This window comes from Haliotis rubra, unplaced genomic scaffold, assembly GCF_003918875.1.
Source record: "Haliotis rubra isolate DU_JTF1 unplaced genomic scaffold, ASM391887v1 Scf46, whole genome shotgun sequence".
Taxonomy (NCBI): Eukaryota; Metazoa; Mollusca; class Gastropoda; order Lepetellida; family Haliotidae; genus Haliotis; species Haliotis rubra.
The window spans coordinates 190,265-217,796 of NW_025767146.1; the positions used below are offsets into that span (position 1 = coordinate 190,265).

The 27,532-nt window shown below is 42.1% G+C and overlaps 1 protein-coding gene across 7 annotated transcripts in view; it reads right to left on the reverse strand.

Moving 5' to 3' along the window:
* Positions 1-27,532, reverse strand: part of LOC124290257 (interferon alpha-inducible protein 27-like protein 2A) — a 117,336-nt gene that overhangs the window by 73,671 nt on the left and 16,133 nt on the right. Inside the window, exons 1-4 of one of the 7 annotated variants that reach the window (XM_046726980.1) lie at positions 25,584-25,772; positions 20,245-20,333; positions 11,055-11,058; positions 7,550-7,770 (exon numbers count right to left, since the gene is read on the reverse strand). In XM_046726980.1, coding sequence (XP_046582936.1) covers positions 7,550-7,770; positions 11,055-11,058; positions 20,245-20,308 — 289 coding nt within the window. In that variant the 5' untranslated portion in view covers positions 20,309-20,333; positions 25,584-25,772. Of the gene's footprint in view, positions 1-7,300; positions 7,413-7,549; positions 7,778-9,017; positions 9,107-11,054; positions 11,059-14,444; positions 14,619-17,485; positions 17,876-18,012; positions 18,240-20,244; positions 20,334-25,583; positions 25,773-27,532 lie in introns of those variants that run through there. The other 6 variants (XM_046726983.1, XM_046726982.1, XM_046726984.1 and 3 more) reach the window with 6 other exon arrangements.

Here is a 27,532-nt window from a genome sequence, read left to right on the forward strand (position 1 = left end):
TTGAACACATTCGAATCTCCATTTGTTCTTGTAGATGCGGTCAGGTTGAAGCTTAAAGCCACACTTAGTTTTGAAGCTTCGCCCGCATCCATCGCATATGAGTGTCGTAGTTGTGGTACTTGTGACAACTTGTAACGATTTAAAGGAAAGGTTAGACTCGCCTAGGGCCTAAACATTCATTTCTGAAATGAATTTAATCCGTGCAGTACACGTCGAACTGCATGTTCACTTTAGTATAGCACGATTTATTTTCCTAAATGAGTGTTCAAAACATAGCATATGGCGTAACAGTGATGTAATTAGTAAAGAAGTTGTCGGATAACTGAATCTTAACTATGTACATAGCTAGGACTTCAAATTTACCTGCAAATGTTCACAAATATCCACCCGGAACTGATATACTGAAACATTATTTATGATACACCAAATAAACATGCAAGTCTTTGATAAATTACCTTTTCCGAATACCTATCACAGGACTCAGTCACTCTGTAAAGGCACAACTACCCGTACAGTCACAGCCTGGGACAGTAGCAACTACCCTTACAGTCACAGCCTGGAACATTAGCAACTACCCGTACAGTCACAGCCTAGGACAGTAGCAACTACCCGTACAGTCACAGCCTGGGACAGTAGCAACTACCCGTACAGTCACAGCCTGGGACAGTAGCAACTACCCGTACAGTCACAGCCTAGGACAGTAGCAACTACCATACAGTACAGTCACAGCCTGGGACAGTAGCAACTACCCGTACAGTCACAGCCTGGGACAGTAGCAACTACCCGTACAGTCACAGCCTGGGACAGTAGCAACTACCCGTACAGTCACAGCCTGGGACAGTAGCAACTACCCGTACAGTCACAGCCTAGGACAGTAGCAACTACCCGTACAGTCACAGCCTCGGACAGTAGCAACTACCCTTACAGTCACAGCCTGGAACATTAGCAACTACCCGTACAGTCACAGCCTGGGACAGTAGCAACTACCCGTACAGTCACAGCCTGGGACAGTAGCAACTACCCGTACAGTCACAGCCTGGGACAGTAGCAACTACCCGTACAGTCACAGCTTTGAACATTAGCAACTACCCGTACAGTCACAGCCTGGGACAGTAGCAACTACCCTTACAGTCACAGCCTCGGACAGTAGCAACTACCGTACAGTCACAGCCTTGGACAGTAGCAACTACCCGTACAGTCACAGTATGAGACAGTAGCAACTACCGTACAGTCACAGCCTGGGACAGTAGCAACTACCCGTACAGTCACAGTCTGGGACAGTAGCAACTACCCATACAGTCACAGCCTGGGACAGTAGCAACTACCAGTACAGTCACAGCCTGGGACAGTAGCAACTACCCGTACAGTCACAGCCTGGGACAGTAGCAACCACCCTTCAGGGTACAGTTTAGTTTCAGTCAAAACAAAGGCTTGAAACATTCACAATACATGCATTCGGCATGTATATAATAAAACCTGCATGCACAGGAAAACTCTGTATGAAAGAAACCATCTATATCACTGTATTCGACACATTTACAAGAAAGCTTCATCTGTCGACACACACACTTTAAGCCGGTTCTATTCAAAATATTGTCTGTAATTACCGTGAACGTGAAGGCTGGGTTGTCCCTGGAACACTGTACAGTGGAAAATGGGTTGTTGCAGAGGTACAACATCCGGTTTTCATGTACAGTCGAATACCCCCTGTGATATAGTATGACCAGAATTTATTGAGAATTTTAGGAATATATTTAATTGGATTTCTAGTATAAACAACCTTGACCAGCTATCAAGTGCTTGGTTTCATTCAAGAGAGACAAGTCCGTTAATCCTTTTTCATTAGTTTGTGAAGAGTTATCCCCCTTTGTTTACTTGCTAGCAGACGACATTTTCAGTGATCCTCAGTATGGATGATTTAGAGAAGAGGAAGTTGATTTTAGAGTATTATAACAAGGACATCAGATAAGCTAAAGTGAATTCAAGTAGAACAGGCATCCCTTTGTCCACTGTTTATCGTGTTTTGAAAAATATTGCAAATGGATATGGCACTGAGCACCAGGGAGGCGCAGGTAGGCCCAGAAAATAGACTGTTGGTGACAGGAGGCGGCTTGGTATTCTTGTTTCTAAAAACTAATGAAGGAGTTTAGAAAACTTAAGGCTGGATATGATTGATAGAGGAACTGTGTCTGTCTGTAAGGAGACAATTAGAACTGAGCTGCATGCAATGGGTTGACAGAAAAGTCGAGGAATTCCATCACCGATCATGAAACCTGAACAAAAGGAGCGAAAGTTGAACTGGTGCTTACAGCATAGAAATTTTAACTGGGACAATGTGATTTTCTCAGATGAAAGTTCTGCGTGGCTGTTTCCTAATACACTGAAATTCTGGACCAAACAAACTGAAAAACCTTAATATCAGCGCCCAAAGTACAGTCCGAAATTTAACGTGTGGGGTGGCATATCTGTGTTAGGGGCAACGCCCCTCTGTGTATTTGAAGGGAATATGAACAGTGAGCGTACACAGATATTCTCGAGGGACATTTACTTCCATCTGCTCACGTGTTCTATGGAAACTTTTGGATTTCCCAGCAGGACAACGACCCAAAAGATCGTTCAAAGCATTCACAGGCCTGGTTTCGGACCCAAAATATGACATTATTAGATTGGCCAAGCTATAGCCCTGACCTAAATCTAATAGAAAATGTTTGGGAAATGTTGAAGGAAAGTGTCAATAAGAAAAATCTGACAAATATTGCTGAAATGAAAGAAGAGGTGGTCCGATATTAGGACAGCATGGACCACGACTTTCTAACTTCTTTGATCAGTAGTATGCCCCGCCGCATTGAAGCCTGCATTGCTGCCCATGGTGACTTGACAAAATACTTAACTGTTCACCTGTCTTTGAATCTGGAGTTATGTTCTGCTAATATTTTTTTTTTTTTTTTTAATGTTTTTATGTATTTCGAGTGCTCGGGTTGTGTCAGCCCATTAGTCATGCGTCTTAATAAACATGGTTGATTGCTCGTATATATGAACCCGTAGTACCTCTGTAGGTAAAGTGAATTATCCATATTCATGAAACGAAACAAAATGAATTTAACACGAGTTTATTTGAGTCAGTCTCCAAATTTGTGCATATTTCATGTAGGCATGTTTTGTTTGCTTGTTTCACTTTGAAATGTTGTTGATTACGTTTGTAGTATTCTGACTATGCAAAACATAAATTATGCTACCTAAAAGACATTTCATTTATCATATTTAACTCTTTTTATTAGAAATTTCAGGAAATTGCGTCACGACAGTTACGAAATTTGTAACGTCATTTTGAAAAGACAAAAAAATCCAAAACTGATATTATTCAATGTACATACATATTGGAATATCTAGTGATGATTCTTCCATCTTAGATCAATATATATGTAGTTATTCTTAAACAATCTACAACATCAGTAGACTCAAATTTAAAAAAACAATTAGAGCATTTCCTTAAATCTGCATGATATATTAATTCAAATCGGAAATGGAATTATATTTACCCTACCCCACCCCCAACCCCCTTTTCTGAGAACATATTCAAAACAATCGGTATGCAGAGTAGGCGTATTGCCTTATGTTTGACTATCACCTTGTATCTCGCACAAGAAAAGCGGACGAGTCTATTGTATCGTAGGGAGCATGCCCCTAATCCGGTCCGTTCCGTATGACTAGTGGCCGTATGAGAAATGGGCGTATGACTAATGGGATACAACCACTCGGGTCCGAGTCAAAGAGAATTCATTGAAGCCCTATTACAATTGCAGAAATAAATCTCAGCCGTGCAAAGCACAGCCTGCCTCACTGTGTTAGATGTGTAGTTGTTAAGGGGCGTCACGGTCGGGTATAGGGCAAATGCTGTTCGAACGCCCAGTAAAATAACTAAGAAAAACCAGAAGGCAGGAATGAATGACTTACCCGAACAGTCTTATGTCTACCACTTCTCTTCTGCATGTGCTGTGAAGCGCTCAGCTTCTATATGGTTGTCAACAGTAGCGTGAATATCCATGACGTGTCGTTATCAGTGACTAAATAGCTCGTGACCCACACAACTGCTACGTGTTGCACAATGATTTTATCCACCTGACACTATTCAGCGTTCGAAATAGCTGCTTGCCCGACAACCCGGGGCGGGTTATTTTCAACACGTACTGCTAGATTCTCAAATTCACCTGCCCGACGGTCGGGTTAAAATTTAGACATGTATATGAAGACATTTTGTGGGCAGGTAAGTTTTGGTCAGGGCTGGCAAGTTTTACAACTAACCAACCCTGTGGTCGGGCTGAAATTTTTGGAGTTTCATACACTGCACTAATCAAGTTTGCAGAGAGAGGTAAATCGAACATGGCCTCTGAAGGAATAGCAAACAAAAGAGACTTCGACATATTCAGACAGATTCACCCAAGGATAGAGACGCAATCCGCATGGAAGCTGTGTAAGCTGTACCCCCATATTACAGTGCACACTTCCATGTTCTACTGTGTGTCGCTGTGAGTGAGTGAGTGAGTGAGTTTTACGCCGCACTCAGCAATTTTCCAGCTATATGGCGGCGGTTTGTAAATAATCGACTCCTGAGCAGACAATCCAGTAATCAACAGCATGAACATCGATCTGCACAACTGGGAACCGATGACATGTGTCAACCCAGTCAGCGAGCCTGACCACCAGATCCCGTTAGTCGCCTCTTACGACAAGCATGGGTTACTGAAGGCCAATATTCTAACCGGAACCTTCACGGGTCGTGTGCCTCTGTGAGGAGCTCGACATCAGATGTACTTATCTTTTTACTCACACATTGTGAAATTGACCTTCCTTAATTCCAAGTCAAGGCCATTCTCTCAACAGGGATGCAATGTCTATTCCCTATTCGCCTACCTGTTTTCTGTAGGCAAAAAAGGGATGTAGGCGAAATGGGACTCAACCATCAGATATACTGTGCCGTGAGGACTGTTTTACGACAATGTGACTGTACATGCAGTAACAGGCTGTGACCTCACGATGACACTCCGCGACAATCTCTGGACAGAACTAGCCAGTATAGGAAGTTTGGAGTTTAGTGTGTATCTGCACAATAAATCAGATCTGGACATTCAATGCACACTCCCAGCTGCTGGGAGCACAGCTCTTCTGACACTCTGGGTAATGCAGAAGGCTGCAGCGTTGGGGAGTCTACATATTCTCCGGAAAGTTCAACTAGGCAGTGTTTCCTGGGAGAAGTCCCATTCGCTGTCTGGGCTGCTTGTAGAGGGTGCGATGGTCCTGAGCTGATGATGAGCCTTACCAGCCTGACTGTGCCAGGATCACCCAAACCTGCTCTTCTGCTTTTTCATCTTAATCTGTAAAACATACTTTATTTGTAAATGCCCACTGTGGAGGAGCTCAGTGGCGCTGTGGCAATATTGAGGAAGGAGATGGTTCATATGTGTATTACAGAAAGGCAACAGTGAACAGATGGGTATTTAGCTGAGATTGAAAAGTTTCGATGAAGTGTTCGTGATTTGTTTTGGAGGAGAGTTCCACAGTGGAGGGCTGGCAAAGGTGAAGGCTGGGTCAGACAGTTGGTTTGGAGATCTGTGTTGGGTGAGGAGACAGTCAGAGGAGGACTGGGGATTTCGTTGGGGTACATACACGGAGACGAGTAGTTTGAGATAGTCGGGAAAGTTATTGTTGTAGAGGCAGTCCAGTCTAAGTAAACCTAGGCTCAATATTATTCGTTACACTGCTATACTGAGTCTAACAAAACCTAGTAGAAGGTCGCGTTAGCTAACCTTTAGGACTGACCAATCAGAACACAGCTTACCAAATCGCGAAAGTTAACATTCGCACATACCGTTTGAACCTTTACCTCAAAAACTCGAACGATTCCGAATGCTATTTTCCGCACGATCGCTTCCGAGTGATACACGCAATGAGTAAACAGTCGCTGAAAATAGCATTTTTGTCAATATTCAAGGATGTCACCTTGCGAAAATATAAGCAAATAGTAACCATGTCATCAGAAACCCATAAGCGTCATTCGTGACCAACTCGTGTTATTCCAGGACAAGACGAATAGCGTCTTCTTGGAGGTTACGGAAAGAGGCGAGTGATGACGAATGGAGGTTATGGAAAGAGGCGAGTGGTGACGAATGCTATAAGCGTATATACTGCAGGTCAAATATCTCTGTTTTGTGCGGATTTGCGTTTGTTGATAGCTCAGTGTCAGCGATCAGGGAAGAAAAATCCTAAAACCGTTTTGTAAATCCCGCCGAACCCTAACAAGTAGTCGGACTGGGTGAATCCGTTCGGCAGTCTCGCGTTTGATTGGGCGGTCATAGGTCGCTGAAAGGTTAGCTGACGCGACCTTCTACTAGGTTTTGTTAGACTCAGTATAGCAGTGTAACGAATAATACTGAGCCTAAGTTTACTTAGACTGAAAGGCAGTCATGAGTCAGAAATTCCTGCAGAGATGGGGAGCCAGTGTAGAGACTGTAGTACGGGGGGTGATATGGTCATGACGAGGAGTGTGGGTGATACATCTGGCAGCGGAATTTTGGATATTAAAAATAGTTTTCGAACATAAACGAGGGAAGCACGTTGCCAACATTTGCTAACTTCGCTCGCATATAGAAAAACTGGTAATTTTTCTCTCTGTTGCGCAACCCAATTGCGTAGTTCGATGCTCATGCTGTTGATCACTGGATTGTCTGGTCCAAACTCAATTATTTACAGACCGCTGCCATATAGCTGGAATATTAAGAACAATGCCATTTAGAAAGTGGTCAAATACAACATATGTATACCGCTCAGCCACACGGTGGAAGCCGCGGTGGTTGGGCGTGTTGGGCGGCTGACTTTGTGTGCTGCCGACCAGGTGCCGGACTCTGAGGGTGTGGGATCGAATCCTGGATGGGACTCAATAAAAGTACTAGAATCTGTACTTTACGGAGAAAGTGGAATCCCAATATAACATATGTTACAGCTGGAATATTGCTGAGTGCGGCGTAACACTAAACCCACTCACATTATACATTAGAAAACACTTGTATGAATGTCAACGTCTTTATTTAGAATACACTGTTGAAGTTCGCCAAAAACATCGACTATGTATCAACGCTTATTTTGCATCAAATATTAACTTGCAGATTAGATTATAAGTTTTTACTATTTAACATCAAATTCAAGGTTTGAAATATACTATGTATTAGAAACTGTGATCTTGGGCCACATGGATGTTTAATTGCGACCTGCAACCAGTTGACGTCGTCAGTTTCTTATCTAATTCTTTTCGTCTCCTTTTTAACAATTTGGCTCCTTGCACCCGCTGGTGAAGTAGCCTACGGCTGCCCCGCCTGCGGCCATTGCTACCTTCGTTCCTACAGCTACACCAACAGCCCCTGTGACAAGACAAGAGTATTTCATAATGCAAGATAATGGCTGACAACATATATTTGATTTACCAAGGTCGAATAAAAATACAAGAATGTTATTAATGATTATGTGATTAATTAACTAGGAGAAGCTCCAAATGTACCTGCAGACTGTGCTACTGCAACGACCCCCGCGCCCACTCCCGTCGTCGCAGCTGTAGACATCGCAGTCGCTGCCAGGGAGCCTGCTGTAATCCCTGACGCTGTGAACCCCATTCCTGCAAGCCCGGCCCACAGAGCAACTGGACCCAGTACCGCCCCTGCTACAGCTCCACCCACAACAGCGGGGCCCCAGCACCACGGGTCATCCCAGAAACTCTTCTCCCTGTCCTCTTGAATTTCCAAATTGGTATTCGGGGCTAGGTAGAAAGTCAAGATGACAAAACTGACGACCTCGATCTTACATTTCAGCCACACACATGCCAGAACATTCTAGTTCTGGGAGTGTTAGTTTACATTGTCTGTATTAGTTTAAGAATGGAATAATCATTACACATGCCACATGTTTATTTATATTTTGTCATCAGACTGACAAACGGTGACGGTTAAGCCCACGTTTCATCAAAAGTCCTACCCTGACCTTGACCTTATAGGTGACAGTAACATAAGGCGATAGAAATCTCATCTTGAGGATAACGTTTATTAAGAGGCTGGTACACCTTTAATATATTCCATTTATATGACAGATATTTTGCCATTAAAAGCGCTCGGTTGAGAACACCATTTGCGGCAACCACGATCAAATTTGAACAAATACATTCTGCATTCCCATTTACATTTACTTTGTATATGAGAGAAGCTGAAGTACCGTCAGTACAGCCAAACATTGTCGTGTGAAGAAGCTGAAGTACCGTCAGTACAGCCGAACATTGTCGCGTGAAGAAGCTGAAGTACCGTCAGTACAGCCGAACATTGTCGCGTGAAGAAGCTGAAGTACCGTCAGTACAGCTGAACATTGTCGTGTGAAGAAGCTGAAGTACCGTCATTACAGCCAAACATTGTCGTGTGAAGAAGCTGAAGTCCCGTCATTACAGCCAAACATTGTCGTGTGAAGAAGCTGGAGTACCGTCATTACAGCCGAACCTTGTCGTGTGAAGAAGCTGAAGTACCGTCAGTACAGTCGAACATTGTCGTGTGAAGAAGCTGAAGTACCGTCAGTACAGTCGAACATTGTCGTGTGAAGAAGCTGAAGTACAATCAGTACAGCTGAACATCGTCTCGTGAAGAAGCTGAAGTACCGTCAGTACAGCAGAACATTGTCTTGTGAAGAAGCTGAAGTACCGTCAGTACAGCTGAAGATTGTCGTGAAGAAGCTGAAGTACCGTCAGTACAGCCGAACATTGTCGTGTGAAGAAGCTGAAGTACCGTCAGTACAGCCGAACATTGTCGCGTGAAGAAGCTGAAGTACCGTCAGTACAGCTGAACATTGTCGTGTGAAGAAGCTAAAGTACCGTCAGTACAAGCAAACATTGTCGTGTGAAGAAACTGAAGTACCGTCAGTACAAACGAACATTGTCGTGAAGAAGCTGCTTCCTAACGGAACATGACAGGTGGTTGTGAGGGTCCACTTACCTGTGCCACGGACGCCCAGACTGCTGATGAGGAGCAGATAACATACGACGCACGTTCGCAACATGTTGTTACAAGTGATTGTAAATAGTCTGTGGATGAAAGACAGTTGTAAACAATACTGTAATGTGTAAATAGGTGAATAATGCCCCAAAAATGTCCGTTTGCTTAATTCGATGTGAAGAGTTGCGTCCGTTTGGTGAAACCCTAATGACCACATCTGAACATTGAAAGAAGAATTTCACCAGACCACCAAAGATGTCCAGAAATTGCGTGCTGAAAAGGATTATGCATGGACTTGGGAGGGTGACAAAATTCAACGAATGTTCAATGAAGAGACAATAAATTCACTAAATCAAATTCGCGTAGCTATTGAAAATCAACATATTGACGACTGTGAAACGTTCATCACTTCACAGATTACGAGGCTTCAGAAACGAAAACAAAAATGATACAAAACTGAGATTTGTCGGAGAGTGGTTAGGAGACAGTTCGAAACTGTTAATTTCCATTGAAATTCTCCCGACCCTCCCATACCGTCATCTTGCTATTGCCCGCCGCATAATAACATACTCTGGAATCGTGTTCCTCAACGAATGCAAACAGGAACTAATGGAGGATTTACTGTATGCATGTTATTTAATTCACATATCCATGGACACTTTAAATAACGCTCTCACGTTAACGGTGCAAATGGCTCTCGAAAATATAGAAAAAAATATCACGTTGTATTTGAGTGAAATCACTTATTTTGCCAAGGTAACATATTGGGCTGCTTAAATCCAACGGGAATTCAACAAGAATTGAAAACTTTTGAAAATATAACAAGTTAACAAGATACGTACACTCTTAGAGAATCCTAACACTGAAATGGTCGTTAGAACAAGGGATAACCACCTAAACCGATTAAAACACACACCTAGAAAGCAGTCATGGCCCGTTTTACCAAGCTTTGGAGTACACGTTTCCTTAACATTGTAACTGTGTTCTTGCTTGATAGACTAACTAATCCCCAGGAAGTACAGTGCAGGATAAAACATACTGAACTTACAAACATTGTCCAAACTGTGTGAAAGCAAACTTTAGGAAAGCAGGATACACATTAAACAAAATACCATGAAGTGACAAATACTTCAAATCCTCTGAAAGTTCAATCACAAACCATATGTGTCGTGTATTAACGGAACCCAGTCAGCAGGAAACGAGACTGTTGTGTAATCCATGTTTTGACTTGAACACATTCGAATCTCCATTTGTTCTTGTAGATGCGGTCAGGTTGAAGCTTAAAGCCACACTTAGTTTTGAAGCTTCGCCCGCATCCATCGCATATGAGTGTCGTAGTTGTGGTACTTGTGACAACTTGTAACGATTTTAAGGAAAGGTTAGACTCGCCTAGGGCCTAAACATTCATTTCTGAAAAGAATTTAATCCGTGCAGTACACGTCGAACTGCATGTTCACTTTAGTATAGCACGATTTATTTTCCTAAATGAGTGTTCAAAACATAGCATATGGCGTAACAGTGATGTAATTAGTAAAGAAGTTGTCGGATAGCTGAATCTTAACTATGTACATAGCTAGGACTTCACATTTACCTGCAAATGTTCACAAATATCCACCCGGAACTGATATACTGAAACTTATTTATGATACACCAAATAAACATGCAAGTCTTTGAGAAATTACCTTTTCCGAATACCTATCACAGGACTCAGTCACTCTGTAAAGGCACAACTACCCGTACAGTCACAGCCTGGGACAGTAGCAACTACCCGTACAGTCACAGCCTGGGACAGTAGCAACTACCCGTACAGTCACAGCCTGGGACAGTAGCAACTACCCGTACAGTCACAGCCTGGGACCGTAGCAACCACCCGTACAGTCACAGCCTGGGACAGTAGCAACTACCCGTACAGTCAAAGCCTGGGACAGTAGCAACTACCCGTACAGTCAAAGCCTGGGACAGTAGCAACTACCCGTACAGTCACAGCCTGGGACAGTAGCAACTACCCGTACAGTCACAGCCTGGGACAGTAGCAACCACTCTTCAGCGTACAGTTTAGTTTCAGTCAAAACAAAGGCTTGAAACATTCACAATACATGCATTCGGCATGTATATAATAAAATCTGCCTGCACAGGAAAACACTGTATGAAAGAAACCATCTATATCACTGTATTCGACACTTTTACAAGAAAGCTTCATCTGTCGACACACACACTTTAAGCCGGTTCTATTCAAAATATTGTCTGTAATTACCGTGAACGTGAAGGCTGGGTTGTCCCTGGAACACTGTACAGTGGAAAATGGGTTGTTGCAGAGGTACAACATCCGGTTTTAATGTACAGTCGAATACCCCCTGTGCAGTGATATAGTATGACCAGAATTTATTGGGAATTTTAGGAATATATTTAATTGGATTTCTAGTATAAACAACCTTGACCAGCTATCAAGTACTTGGTTTCATTCAAGAGAGACAACTCCGTTAATCCTTTTTCATTAGTTGGTGAAGAGTTATCCCCCTTTGTTTACTTGCTAGCAGACGACATTTTCAGTGATCCTCAGTATGGATGATTTAGAGAAGAGGAAGTTGATTTTAGAGTATTATAACAAGGACATCAGATAAGCTAAAGTGAATTCAATTAGAACAGGCATCCCTTTGTCCACTGTTTATCGTGTTTTGAAAAATATTGCAAATGGATATGGCATTGAGCACCAGGGATGCGCAGGTAGGCCCAGAAAATAGACTGTCGGTGACAGGAGGCGGCTTGGTATTCTTGTTTCTAAAAACAAACGAAGGAGTTAAGAAAACTTAAGGCTGGATATGATTGATAGAGGAACTGTGGCTGTCTGTAAGGAGACAATTAGAACTGAGCTGCATGCAATGGGTTGGCAGAAAAGTCGAGGAATTCCATCACCGATCATGAAACCTGAAAGAAACAAGCGAAAGTTGAACTGGTGCTTACAGCATAGACATTTTAACTTGGACAATGTGATTTTCTCAGATGAAAGTTCTGTGTGTCTGTTTCCTAATACACTGAAATTCTGGACCAAACAAACTGAAAAACCATAATATCAGCGCCCAAAGTACAGTCCGAAATTTAACGTGTGGGGTGGCATATCTGTGTTAGGGGCAACGCCCCTCTGTGTATTTGAAGGGAATATGAACAGTGAGCGTACACAGATATTCTCGAGGGACATTTACTTCCATCTGCTCACGTGGTCTATGGAAACTTTTGGATTTCCCAGCAGGACAACGACCCAAATGATCGTCCAAAGCATTCACAGGCCTGGTTTCGGACCCAAAATATGACATTATTAGATTGGCCAAGCTATAGCCCTGACCTAAATCTAATAGAAAATGTTTGGGGACTTATGAAGGAAAGTGTCAATAAGAAAAATCTGACAAATATTGCTGAAATGAAAGAAGAGGTGGTCCGATATTAGGACAGCATGGACCACGACTTTCTTACTTCTTTGATCAGTAGTATGCCCCGCCGCATTGAAGCCTGCATTGCTGCCCATGGTGACTTGACAAAATACTAACTGTTCACCTGTCTTTGAATCTGGAGTTATGTTCTGCTGATATTTTTAATTTATTTTTAATGTTCTTATGTATTTCGATTGCTCGGGTTGTGTCAGCCCATTAGTCATGCGTCTGAATAAACATGGTTGATTGCTCGTATATATGAACCCGTAGTACCTCTGTAGGTACAGTGAATGATCCATATTCATGAAACGAAACAAAATGAATTGAACACGAGTTTATTTGAGTCAGTCTCCAAATTTGTGCATATTTCATGTAGGCATGTTTTGTTTGCTTGTTTCACTTTGAAATGTTGTTGATTACGTTTGTAGTAATCTGACTATGCAAAACATAAATTATGCTAGCTTAAAGACATTTCATTTATCATATTTAACCCTTTTTTATTAGAAAATTCAGGAAATTGCGTCACTACAGTTATGAAATTTGTAACGTCATTTTGAAAAGAAAAAAAATCATGAAAGGAACGAGTTCAGGAGTGAGCACCTGGTCGCGGTAAGCAGCAGCTGTGAGGTTTCCACGGATGACCAGAAGTCGGGAACGGTTGTTCCCACAGAAAGCACCCCACACCATGCAACTTCCGCCCCCCGAATCTGCCGACTTCCTGTACACAACATTGGGCATACCGTTCACGACGTCGTCTCCAGAATCTATGCCTGCCGTCGGCGAATCTGAGGGTAAACCTGGATTCATCGCTTAAGACGACTCGATTCCAGTCTCTCTCGGTCCATCGGAGGTGACGTTGGGCCCACAGCAGACGTTGACGTTGATGAAACGGCGTCAATATTGGCCCACGATATGGACGTCGAGAATGGAGACTGGCAGCCCACAACCGATTTCGAATGGTCTGTGAGGACAGTCGACCTCTAAACATCTCAGCCCTGGTTCGTGTAGCCGGCAGAAATCTGTCACGTAGGTGACGTAGGACGATTTGACGGTCTTCTGCTCGTGTCGTCACACGTGGACGACCCGACCTTGGGCGATCAGAAGTGGTGCCAGTTTGTTGTAGACGACCTCGCAAGTCATACACAGTACGACGGCTGCATCCCATTGCTCTTGCGACGTCAATAACTGATCTTCCCGCTTGCAACATGCCAACGGCACGTTCACGTTGCACATTTGACAATCGTGGCATTTCAAGTACCGTTATAACTGTGGTTTAAAAGTGTTTTTTCAATTCTTGAGGCCAGTACAAACACGTGCATATGAAGAAAACCTCGGTGCGAAGATCACGTGATCGACTGCACGTGCAAAACCTGATTTGGCACTAACGTCATTTGCACGACGAATGGATGGGTTTGAGTGGGTTTTGCTAACGTTTTTCTAGAGTCGAAAGATAGGGATCCCATTTCGGATACATAAATGTATCATCAGAGAAAAATTATTCATTATTTTTCAAATTACATTTTGTGAAGTTTCTTTTTTGACTCAGTATATTTACCCTACCCCACTCCACCACCCCCTTTTCTAAGAACATATTCAAAACAATCGGTATGCAGAGTAGACGTATTGAATAATGTTTGACTATCATCTTGTATCTCGCACAAGAAAAGCGGACGAGGCTATTGTATCGATGGGAGCATGCCCCTAATCCGATCCGTTCCGTATGACTAGTGGCCGTATGAGAAATGGGCGTATGACTAATGGGATACAACCACTCGGGTCCGAGTCGAGTCTGACCCCTCGAGTACACGAGTCAAAGAAAATGAATTCGTTGAAGCCCAATTACAGTTGGATAAATAAATCTCAGCCGTGCAAAGCACAGCCTGCCTCACTGTGTTAGACGTGTAGTTGTTAAGGGGCGTCACAGTCGGGTATAGGGCAAATGCTGTTCGAACGCCCAGTAAAATAACTAAGAAAAACCAGAAGGCAGGAATGAATGACTTACCCGAACAGTCTTATGTCTACCACTTCTCTTCTGCGTGTGCTGTGAAGCGCTCAGTTTTTATATGGTTGTCAACAGTAGCGGGAATACCCATGACGTGAGCTCCTCATTAAATGTTTAAGCTACGTTGCATCATGTGGCAGTTTCCTAAAGGGGCATCCATCTACCAGAAACCGTTCAACTATGAGCATCTGGGTCTCGTGTCGTTACCAGTGACTAAATAGCTCGTGACCCACACAACTGCTCCGTGTAGCACAATGATTTTATCCACCTGACACTAATCAGCGTTCGAAATAGCTGCTTGTCCGACCACCCGGGACGGGTTATTTTCAACACGACCTGCCAGATTCTCAAATTCACCTGCCCGACGGTCGGGTTAAAATTTAGACATGTACATGAAGACATTTTGTGGGCAGGTAAGTTTTGGTCAGGGCTGGCAAGTTTTACAACTAACCAACCCTGTGGTCGGGCTGAAATTTTTGGAGTTTCATACACTGCACTAATCAAGTTTGCAGAGAGACGTAAATCGAACATGGCCTCTGATGGAATAGCAAACAAAAGAGACTTCGACATATTCAGACAGATTCACCCAAGAATAGAGACGCACTCCGCATGGAAGCTGTGTAAGCTGTACCCCCATATTACAGTGCACACTTCCATGTTCTACTGTGTGTCTCTGTCAGTGAGTGAGTGAGTTTTACGCCGCACTCAGCAATTTTCCAGCTATATGGCGGCGGTCAGTAAATAATCGACTCCTGACCAGACAATCCAGTAATCAACAGCATGAACATCGATCTGCACAACTGGGAACCGATGACATGTGTCAACCCAGTCAGCGAGCCTGACCACCCGATCCCGTTAGTCGCCTCTTACGACAAGCATGGGTTACTGAAGGCCAATATTCTAACCGGAACCTTCACGGGTCGTGTGCCTCTGTGAGGAGCTCGACATCAGATGTACTTATCTTTTTACTCACACATTGTGAAACTGACCTTCCTTAATTCCAAGTCAAGGCCATTCTCTCAACAGGGATGCAATGTCTATTCCCTATTCGCCTACCTGTTTTCTGTAGGCAAAAAAGGATGTAGGCGAAATGGGACTCAACCATCAGATATACTGTGCCATAAGTGAGGACTGTTTTACGACAATGTAACTGTACATGCAGTAACAGGCTGTGACCTCACGATGACACTCCGCGACAATCTCTGGAAAGAACTAGCCAGTATAGGAAGTCTGGAGTTTAGTGTGTATCTGCACAATATATCAGATCTGGACATTAAATGCATACTCCCAGCTGCTGGGAGTACAGCCCTTCTGACACTCTGGGTAATGCAGAAGGCTGCAGTGTTGGGGAGTCTACATATTCTCCGGAAAGTTCTACTAGGCAGTGTTTCCTGGGAGAAGTCCCATTCGCTGTCTGGGCTGCTTGTAGAGGGTGCGAGGGTCCTGAGCTGGTGATGAGCCTTACCAGTCTGACTGTGCCAGGATCACCCAAACCCTCTCTTCTGCATTTTCATCTTAATCTGTAAAACATACTTTATTTATAAATACCCACTGTGGAGATGCTCAGTGGCGCTGTGGCAATATTGAGGAAGGAGATGGTTCATATGTGTATTACAGAAAGGCAACAGTGAACAGATGGGTATTTAGCTGAGATTGAAAAGTTTTGATGAAGTGCTCGCGATTTCCTTTGGATGAGAGTTCCACAGTGGAGGGCTGGCAAAGGTGAAGGCTGGGTCAGACAGTTGGTTTGGAGATATGTGTTGGGTGAGGAGAGAGTCAGAGGAGGACTGGGGATTTCGTTGGGGTACATACACGAAGACGAGTAGTTTGAGATAGTCGGGAAAGTTATTGTTGTAGAGGCAGTCCAGTCTAAGTAAACCTCGGCTCAATATTATTCGTTACACTGCTATACTGAGTCTAACAAAACCTAGTAGAAGGTCGCGTTAGCTAACCTTTAGGACTGACCAATCAGAATACAGCTTACCAAATCGCGAAAGTTAACATTCGCACATACCGTTTGAACCTTTACCTAAAATACTCGAACGATTCCGAATTGCTATTTTCCACACGATCGCTTCCGAGTGATACACGCAGTGAGTAAACAGTCACTAAAAATAGCGTGTTTGTCAATATTCAAGGATGTCATCTTGCTAAAATATAAGCAAATAGTAACCATGTCATCAGAAACCCATAAGCGTCATTCGTGACCAACTCGTGTTATTCCAGGACAAGCCGAATAGCGTCTTCTTGGAGGTTACGGAAAGAGGCGAGTGATGACGAATGGAGGTTATGGAAAGAGGCGAGTGGTGACGAATGCCATAAGCGTATATACTGCAGGTCAAATATCTCTGTTTTGTGCGGATTTTTGTTTGTTGATGGATCAGTGTCAGCGATCAGGGGAAGAAAAATCCCAAAACCGTTTTGTAAGTTTACTTAGACTAAAAGGTAGTCATGAGTCAGAAATTCTTGCAGAGATGGGGAGCCCGTGTAGAGACTGTAGTACTGGGTGATATGGTCATGACGAGGAGTGTGGGTGATACATCTGGCAGCGGAATTTTGGATATTAAAAATATTTTTCGAACCGAAACGAGGGAAGCACGTTGCCAACATTTGCTAACTTCGCTCGCATATAGAAAAACTGGTAATTTTTCCTCTCTGCTGCGCAACCCAATTGCTCATGCTGTTGATCACTGGATTGTCTGGTCCAAACTCAATTAATTACAGACCGCTGTCATATAGCTTGAATATTAAGAACAATGCCATTTAGAAAGTGGTCAAATACAACATATGTATACCGCTCAGCCACACGGTGGAAGCCGCGGTGGTTGGGCGTGTTGGGCGGCTGACTTTGTGTGCTGCCGACTAGGTGCCTGACTCTGAGGGTGTGGGATCGAATCCTGGATGGGACTCAATAAAAGTACTAGAATCTGTACTTTAGGGAGAAAGTGGAATCCCAATATAACATATGTTACAGCTGGAATATTGCTGAGCGGCGGCGTCAAACTAAACTTACTCACATTATACATTAGAAAACACTTGTATGAATGTCAACGTCTTTATTTAGAATACACTGTTGAAGTTCGCCAAAAAACATCGATTATGTATCAAAGCTTATTTTGCATCAAATATTAACTTGCAGATTGGACAGTAGGATGTGTTGTTTTGTGTAGTTCAACATCATGGTAGATCAAATGAAAATGTTTGAAACATCAGGACAAAAAGGTTTGAAATATACTATGTATTAGAAACTGTGATCGTGGGTCACATGGATGTTTATTTGCGACCTGTAACCAGTTGACATCGTCAGTTTCTTATCTAATTGTTTTCGTCTCCTTCACGATTTGGCTCCTTGCACCCGCTGGTGAAGTAGCCTACGGCTGCCCCGCCTGCGGCCATTGCTACCTTCGTTCCTACAGCTACACCAGCAGCCCCTGTGACAAGACAAAAGTATTTCATAATGCAAGATAATGGCTGACAACATATATTTGATTTACCAAGGTCGAATAAAAATGTAAGAATGTTATTAATGATTATGTGATTAATTAACTAGGAGAAGCTCCAAATGTACCTGCAGACTGTGCTGCTGCAAGGACCCCCGCTCCCACTCCCGTCGTCGCAGCTGTAGACATCGCACCCGCTGCCATGAGCCTGCTGTAATCCCTGTTCCTGTGAACCCTATTCCTGCTAGCCCGACCCCAAGGGCCCATGGAGCAAATACCGCACCTACTACTGCTCCACCAGCAACAGCGGGGACCCAGCACCACGGGCTATCCAAGAAACTCTTCTCCTTGTCCTCTTGAATAAATATTTCATGCATTAGGATTCTTATTCTTCCAAATTGGTATTCGGGGCTAGGTAGAAGGTCAAGATGACAAAACTGACGACCTCGATCTTACATTTCAGCCACACACGCCAGTTCTGGGAGTGTTAGTTCACATTGTCTGTATTCACTGTGTTCACATTAGTTTAAGAATGGAATAATCATTACACATGCCACATGTTTATTTATAGTTTGTCGTCAGACTGACAAACGGTGACGGTTAAGCCCACGTTTAATCAAACGTGCTCCCCTGACCTTGACCTTATAGGTAACCGTAACATAAGGCGATAGAAATCTCATCTTGAGGATAACGTTTATTAAGAGGCTGGTACACCTTTAACATATTCCATTTATATGACAGATATTTTGCCATTAAACTCGCTCGGTTGAGAACACCATTTGCGGCAACCATGGTCAAATTTGAGCAAATACATTCTGCATTCCCATTTACACCCCGACTTTGTATCTGAGAGAAGCTGAAGTACCGTCAGTACAGCCAAACATTGTCGTATGAAGAAGCTGAAGTACCGTCAGTACAGTCAAATATTGTCGTATGAAGAAGCTGAAGTACCGTCAGTACAGCCGAACATTGTCGTATGAAAAGCTGAAGTACCGTCAGTACAGCAGAACATTGTCGTGGGAAGAAAATAAAGTACCGTCAGTACAGCCGAACATTGTCGTGTGAAGAAGCTGAAGTCCCGTCAGTACAGCCGAACATTGTCGTGTGAAGAAGCTGAAGTACCGTCAGTACAGCCGAACATTGTCGTGTGAAGAAGCTGAAGTCCCGTCAGTACAGCCGAACATTGTCGTGTGAAGAAGCTGAAGTTCCGTCAGTACAGCCGAACATTGTCGTGTGAAGAAGCTGAAGTCCCGTCAGTACAGCCGAACATTGTCGTGTGAAGAAGCTGAAGTTCCGTCAGTACAGCCGAACATTGTCGTGTGAAGAAGCTGAAGTCCCGTCAGTACAGCCGAACATTGTCGTGTGAAGAAGCTGAAGTTCCGTCAGTACAGCCGAACATTGTCGTGTGAAGAAGCTGAAGTACCGTCAGTACAGCCGAACATTGTCGTGTGAAGAAGCTGAAGTACCGTCAGTACAGCCGAACATTGTCGTATGAAAAGCTGAAGTACCGTCAGTACAGCAGAACATTGTCGTGGGAAGAAAATAAAGTACCGTCAGTACAGCCGAACATTGTCGTGTGAAGAAGCTGAAGTCCCGTCAGTACAGCCGAATATTGTCGTGTGAAGAAGCTGAAGTCCCGTCAGTACAGTCGAACATTGTCGTGTGAAGAAGCTGAAGTGCCGTCAGTACAGCCGAACATTGTCGTGTGAAGAAGCTGAAGTTCCGTCAGTACAGTTGAACGTTGTCGTGTGAAGAAGCTAAAGTACCGTCAGTACAGCCGAATATTGTCGTGTGAAGAAGCTGAAGTACCGTCAGTACAGCCGAACATTGTCGTGTGAAGAAGCTGAAGTACCGTCAGTACAGCCGAACATTGTCGTGTGAAGAAGCTAAAGTACCGTCAGTACAGCCGAATATTGTCGTGTGAAGAAGCTGAAGTACCGTCAGTACAGCCGAATATTGTCGTGTGAAGAAGCTGAAGTACCGTCAGTACAGCCGAATATTGTCGTGTGAAGAAGCTGAAGTACCGTCAGTACAGCTGAATATTGTCGTGTGAAGAAGCTGAAGTACCGTCAGTACAGCCGAATATTGTCGTGTGAAGAAACTGAAGTGCCGTCAATACAGCCGAATATTGTCGTGTGAAGAAGCTGAAGTACCGTCAGTACAGCCGAACATTGTCCTGTGAAGAAGCTGAAGTACCGTCAGTACAGCCGAACATTGTCGTGTGAAGAAGCTGAAGTACCGTCAGTACAGCCGAACATTGTCGTGTGAAGAAGCTGAAGTACCGTCAGTACAGCCGAACATTGTCGTTAAGAAGCTGCTTCCTAACGGAACATGACAGGTGGTTGTGAGGGTCCACTTACCTGTGCCACGGACGCTCAGACAGCTGATGAGGAGCAGATAACATACGACGTACGTTCGCAACATGTTGTTACAAGTGATTGTAAATAGTCTGTAGATGAAAGACGGCAGAGTTTTAGTAAACAATGTTTAACTTAAGCATGTGAACATTTTTTATATTACACAACATTTCGGAGTATATCCTCACTCCTTCATTCACCTGATGTAGGGGTAAGGATATACTCCGAAGCGTTGTATTCCTCATAATAAAGAAGTTGTCAGCCATAAGATACTCTCCTCCTGACGCCTTAATCATCTATGTAAACAAATATGAACATCATTCTCTACTGGCTGACAATCAACATCTTAATCTCCTACGTAAACGACGTATGTATATCCTCTCAACTGGCTTCCAATCAACCTACTTAATCCTGTATACCATCTGTGTTTTCAACCTCTTCTATTTCATAAACAACCCATTTTCGCCTCATCCCTCATCTGTTGTATAAACATCACATGTATATAATCACCCAAATTACTTCCCATGTACCACTTGCTTGACAACGACATCAGAATCTATGTCGAAACGTCGCCTATGCAGAATAAATAAGTTGTATATCGATAAAAAAATGTCCTCATTCTTCATTCCACATTAATTAAATATCGATGACATCTTCATTTTATCACATTTGATCACGTGAATGTACCCGATAATGTCCCATATCTTCCTTCGCCATAAAGTGGGTTTGGCGGAAATTGTTCGAAAGCCCAGGACCCGGTTGTATCAAACTTTAATGACGCATTAACGTGCCATTAAACGTTCATTAAGTAATGTATCATTAAATTCTGTTGTACTAACGTTTTAATGACGTCGTGTTGTCATTAGTCATTAGCGCGTCATCAACTTAATGAAGGTCCTGGGGTATCATTAGAGCGTCATTAAACTTACTGGAAATGAGTGAGTGGGTGAGTGAGTTTAGTTTTACGCCGCACTCAGCAATATTCCAGCTATATGGCGGCGGTCTGTAAATAATCAAGTCTGGACCAGACAATCCAGTGATCAACAGCATGAGCATCGATCTGCGCAATTGGGAACCGATGACATGTGTCAACCAAGTCAGCGAGCCTGACCACCCGATCCCGTTAGTCGCCTTTTACGACAAGCATAGTCGCCTTTTATGACAAGAATGGGTTGCTGAATACGTATTCTACCCCGGATCTTCACGGGTCAAACTTACTGGAAAAGTGAACATTGCGCCAGAATTGCGTTTGCGCCGCACTGGATCTACCTACCGCAATAAAATTACACAGACATGTAGAGTATTAAATGGCCTATCTCATGGTATAAACTCGGTTTGAAAAGTAGACACTGCTAAATGTTACTCCTAATTTTGTTATTCGTTAAAAGCAGTAAATTTCTCTGCTTTTTATCGTGCACTGATAACAGTACTGTGCTACTATATTTTCAATTTGGCATCTTTACGGAAAGTGTGAGCGAACAAAATTCTGCCTGATACCTGAATGACATAGGTATGTATTAAATTAGTTTGTGTTCTTATATATAACGTTATACACTCAATCTTGTATATGTGTTGAAAATGGATTTTCCCCTATGACGTCAAATGGCTACTTAAAGGTCATGTACGCTTATAAAGACAAGGGGGCCTCACTCCGCTATGCTTCATACCAAGTCATTGTAACTCAGATCTCTTGGCGAGAATTTGCTGTGAATAAGGACACTATATTTTCGTGATGCTTTGTTCACGGAATTATCGAAAACAATTATACTCAAAACATTTGTGACAAACGCGCACCTGGCCAATGATTATTCGCCATTGTTTTGTCTATAACACAACATAAACAAATTCAATGAACAAGACATATCCTTTAAAACGTGTGCACATATACATTTCATGATATAAATAAATCATATTTATTTATTGTGTCAGTTTTACTTAGGTTTAAAATACTAAATGTTGATAATGAAGTTAGTTTCATAAAAACTAACTTCGATGTGAACGATACGCAAAGTATATACATTAATAATAAAAGTGTAATCCACAGGACAGTGTGATTGTGTTTACTCTTATTCAACCGACCTTCATCTCAAAGAAATTGCCGCATATGTCCAACAAATGTTGACATCACTAACGATGACAGATTTCTCATGAAATGGCGGCTTGGTGGATATGGGTGCCCACGATTTTGCGAGGGAACCTTTGTCCATAAATGTATGCTGTAAGTAATCGGAAACATTCTGACTATCTGCGTATGGTTATTTGTTTTTATTGTTTTCATTGAAAAAGTCAGAAATGCCGATAATTGCCTATGTGGTTCACCATATTTCCAAGAATAAGATCAGAAGAAGGCAGTGGTTGACGAAAATACGGAGAGATCCTGGAAAATGATTCATAGTAAGTACAAAATAATTACGGCACATGACATAGTCTAGATCTGCCGTGTAATGTGCAATCTGTTCACTATGCAAGGTTTTAATATCAGGGGCACATGTACAATGTGAATGTCACACACACACAGACACATTCAAACCCCACCCCCGCCCCCACCCCCACACATTGTCATGTTCAAAATCAGTGATCACCCCTAGTTCATATGTACACAATTGACCCTCCCCCCAAAAACAAACTGGGAGACACCCCAACCCCCACAAACACCGCACCTAAAATCATCATCACCCCCTTAGTCATAAATTATGAACGGTCCAATATATTAAAAAAAATTAAGCATATGGACATGTGCAGACACTCTTGTCATGATGGCATGGGAATTTTATTTGCAAATATTCTGTATCCGTGAAATTAGATTGGCTGCAAATCAAAGTAACATTTCAAGTACATATACATGTATATATGCAGGACATACACATGCTGTTAAAAAATCTTAAATATGTATCTACTTTCAAAATTACTGCATACTGACCAGTACTTCAGGGATACAGGACATATTACTGGACAATCTAATTACACCAACTGAAATATATTTAGTGTTTAAATATCCATTTCAGATGCTGCTAATTAAGAGTCAGAGAGCATGTCACCAGCTCAGGAACCTCCCATAAGGAATCTACCACAGTCACCATCTCAGATACAGTAAGAATGTCAGATCGTATTAAGTTAATATTGCCAACTGACATGGTTTTGAAGAATTTAATACAACTGAACTTTGACCTATATGCTATGTTATTTACATATAAAAATATTGATTGCCCATACTGTCTAAAATATGAAATGATGTTAGCCTCTATTCCTTGATGTATATTTGTAATTCCCAGTGTTTTCGCTGACTTAATTATGTATCGGACACTGTGTCTGGCGACCTAAAATGTTACCGGACATGAATGAAATTTGCCGGTCATATCCTGTTACCATACTGTAAGTACTCATTTTAAAGTTATTTTTAGCCTGGGTATTTCCAAAACATAATAATTTTTGCGACCACGGAAGCACAGCCAAGACTGTCATTTCGCTTACCCATGATTTTTTTATGTTAATACCGGTACATGATTATTTACCGGACACAGTGTCCAGCTGGCTTTCAATTTACCGGTCCCTAACAAATTTTCCTATATACCAGAGAACGGAAACACTGATTCCAGAGATATATTTATTGTTTGTGTGGTCGAAGAGATAATACTGATGCTTTACAATGCTTATATTACAGTGAAGCAGAGAGTGATACAGCAGCCACTGACCCCCAGTCCTACATGGAACAACTCCAGCAAACATTACATGAACAGGGGAGGCAACTCAAGGAAAAGGATGACAAAAAAGAAAAATTGAACAGAAAACTTGAACTTGGAAAGTTTGGAGTTTGTAAATTCATGTATGATGATAAAAATTGATTGAACATTTTACAGTATTCCATCATTTCAAACATTGGCACTGATTAGCTGGAACTTTTTCATTTGTTGAATATCTTCCCAGGTTTTGTGAAGTACCTTGCCCAAACAGCACAAAAATTGACAGACATGAATGTAAATGAAATTGTTTGGTGCTTTTGTGTTGTGTAAATGATGGATGAAAAAAGAGACAGCTGTAATACATACACATTGATGGATTTAACTGAATAATAGAAAGGTGTTTCATAATGGCATAGTTGTAGATGTAACTCATTTGCTGCTGTTTAATTAATAACTGATGAAAAAGAATGTATTTCATCCTGTTTGAAAAGTGTTAGTTGGGAATCAGAAAAAAATATCATTCATAGGTAAGAGATTATGATAATGTGTAAGGGCAGAAAACTATGATAAATTATGCATTGATCCAGCTGTAATTGTTGCCATTTATGTCAGACTAATCTAAAAGGATACTTCTATCAACATAAATATTGCACCCAATATATTTTCAATTTGCATCCTCTGAAAATTTTATTGTTATTCATCAGTATTACAGTTGGAAGCTATTGTGAATGTGTCTATTGTTATTGGACTTTTCAGACACCATTTCAAATTTTCTTTTTATTAACTGCACTCCAGGTGTTCGTTATTTATTTGGGTTAATTGTTTGCTGTAGTGTGAATCCTGTTATGTTAATCTTATGATATGTTCTCCTTAAAAATGTCTTCAGTTACAGTGGAACAGAATAAATACACCTGATCTACAATAAATCAATTTTATGGTATAGTAACACAGTATTGAAAATTGGTTCAAATATTCCCCATGCAGGTACCACTTGTCCATTTAGGTAAATTAATTATTCACCTCCAAATCAGTCAAGAAAAAACTTGAAAAAAATCATCCGGTTTTGTCTTGCACATTGTGTCCCACCAGAGACCATATAATAGATTGAAACCAGGAAGTATACATTGAGATTTGTCGCCATTATGCGATTGTGTCCTTGCCCCATTTAGCCTCGTTTTGGTACAGATATGAATATTCATGAGGCCTCATTAAGAATGGTCTATCCAATATGGCGGAAAGCTCACTTCGGCGTTCGTGTTCATGTATTTTCCAAAACATCCCAACCGATTCTTGATTTATCGGCGACGTTACAGAATTAGTTAGACGTGTTTCTTCACAGCGGCGAAATATTTGTTTTTGTTCCGAGGTTTAGCCGTGTTTACGTCGCGGAATTGTGGGAAAAATTTAGGATTTAGGATAAATCCCCGGATTTAATGAAAATATTTACATTAGGACGTCATTAGATAATGATACGCTCATAAGTGTTTGATACAACCGTTTTTAACGTTGCCATTAACTAATGATGCATTAAGGATTTAATGTATCATTAGGGTTGACATTAGTTAATAAAGCAATGATACAACTGCATCCAGTACAATAACTAAGAAAACCTAGACGGCCAGTTTTGATATGAAACTGACTGGTAAGGAATGAATGACTTACCCGAACAGTCCTATGTGTACCGTCTTCTGCGCGTGTTGTGAAGCGCTCGGCTTTTATATGGTTGTAATACCTGTGACGTAAACTCGTCAGTCAATGTATGAGCTACACGGCTTCACGTGGAACTTTCCTAAAGTCTACCAGAAACCGTTCTACTTTCACTTTCGTTTCTGGAAGTATGTTCTTTTTGGTCTGTTGACGTCATTAGTCATAGAATAGCACGATTAGTCATAGAATAGCACGTGACCCTCACAGCTGCAAAGCTTGGGGGCTGGGGGGCTAACAATAACCAATGTAGGGCGTAGAACTATACTCATGCCAATAATGGTTGCCACCCCCTAGCCTATTAATACAATTGAAGGGGGAAACAGCCATTATTAGCATGAATATATATGTACTGACACCAGCCTGGCATTGATTCTGTTTACACAGACATAGATCGATCATAGCCTCCTACATACCTTTAGACACAGCAAGGATTACTCAGAGGGGGCGGCGATTTTGACCGAAAGGCAAGGCGACCCGCATGGGTCGTTAGGTTTGCATATTTAATTTGTGCATGAATTTGTGAATTTGGAATTTGGAATTTGGTGTTTTTGGACAAATGCCAGGTTCATTCTCCACTAAATTTGAATACAATGTATGTACGTTATTTTTGTGTCTTGGTGTCACTAAGAACGTACATGCTGGGTTTGATGTGGAACATTGTTTCTACCACATGCATGATAACCCTATACTTGATGCTATGAAAGCTAACTTATAGCCGGATGTAACCTTAACTTTATTTGTCAATATTTCTCGTGTCACAGGTTACATGTAACACAATATACACGCTCTGTTGGGTTGTTTACCTGTTGCTGCAAGCATTTACCTGTTGCTGCAAGCATTTAGATGTGGCTAAACATTGCATTACACAAGTCTATGAACAACTGAACAGAAAATCAGCTAAGTTAGGATTTGTTCCACTTCAATATCCATGTCTTTAAATACCCAATCAGATCTCTTCCACACCCCAGTTAAGAAATATATGGAAGGGGCTTGTGCTGATAAGGGACTTGTGTTGGTTATAATGTTGTTAAAATTGTTGCAAAAACAGTCAATATATGTTCTAAAAGTACATTGGGTAACGCATCTGGTTTTATTATAATGGACGGGCTGACTTTACGGTATCGAATTATTATGCTGTATATCACGTTTGGTGGGCATTAAATTTGGATACATTACCACTGGGACTCATAGATTTATTGTTTTGAAAAAGAAATGAAAAGATTGAGAAGTTTTATTTGGTCGGCTACTCATTCACAGCGTGCAACTTTCGTCGAGAATAAACCACCAAATATATATGCTGGAGTCGGGCGTGTCTGGGCTGAGGCTCGCCAACGTTATTGATAAATTAGTTATATACTGTATTAGCAATGTCCATACAGTTGTCATTGTCGCCATCTGTGACTATATGCATAGTTCCGACCGACGCTACGAAGCCACGCCTACATTGGGTACTGTTGCTTTGTCCCCCAAGTTTTACCCTTCACTGCTGCCCCTGTCAATGATCCAGTTGACTCATACTACAATTATGAAAATTCCCACGATGTGCTCAGTGTCTTGATAGTGCGTGACTTATGAAATGCTCAACTCCCAAAATAACTTCAGCTGTACTTTACTGAGAAAGGGTAATCCAGAATATACCTATGAGCTGAATAGCACCTAGTATTGATCCAGAGGCGTAAACATACCACATGCTGCAATTGATCATTTCTAAAAGGCATTGTATATTCACATTAAATTTCATAGGAAACTGTCAAGACGTGCATTTCAATATGCCTACATAGCTGACAATTTCACATCCGGGTACTACATTTGCGTGATTGTACTGCCACGGGTGAGAGCACAGAAGCCAGGGTGCCTGGACTTCGGAGGATATCCGGTCAAGCTGTACGGAACAGGTTGAGAGA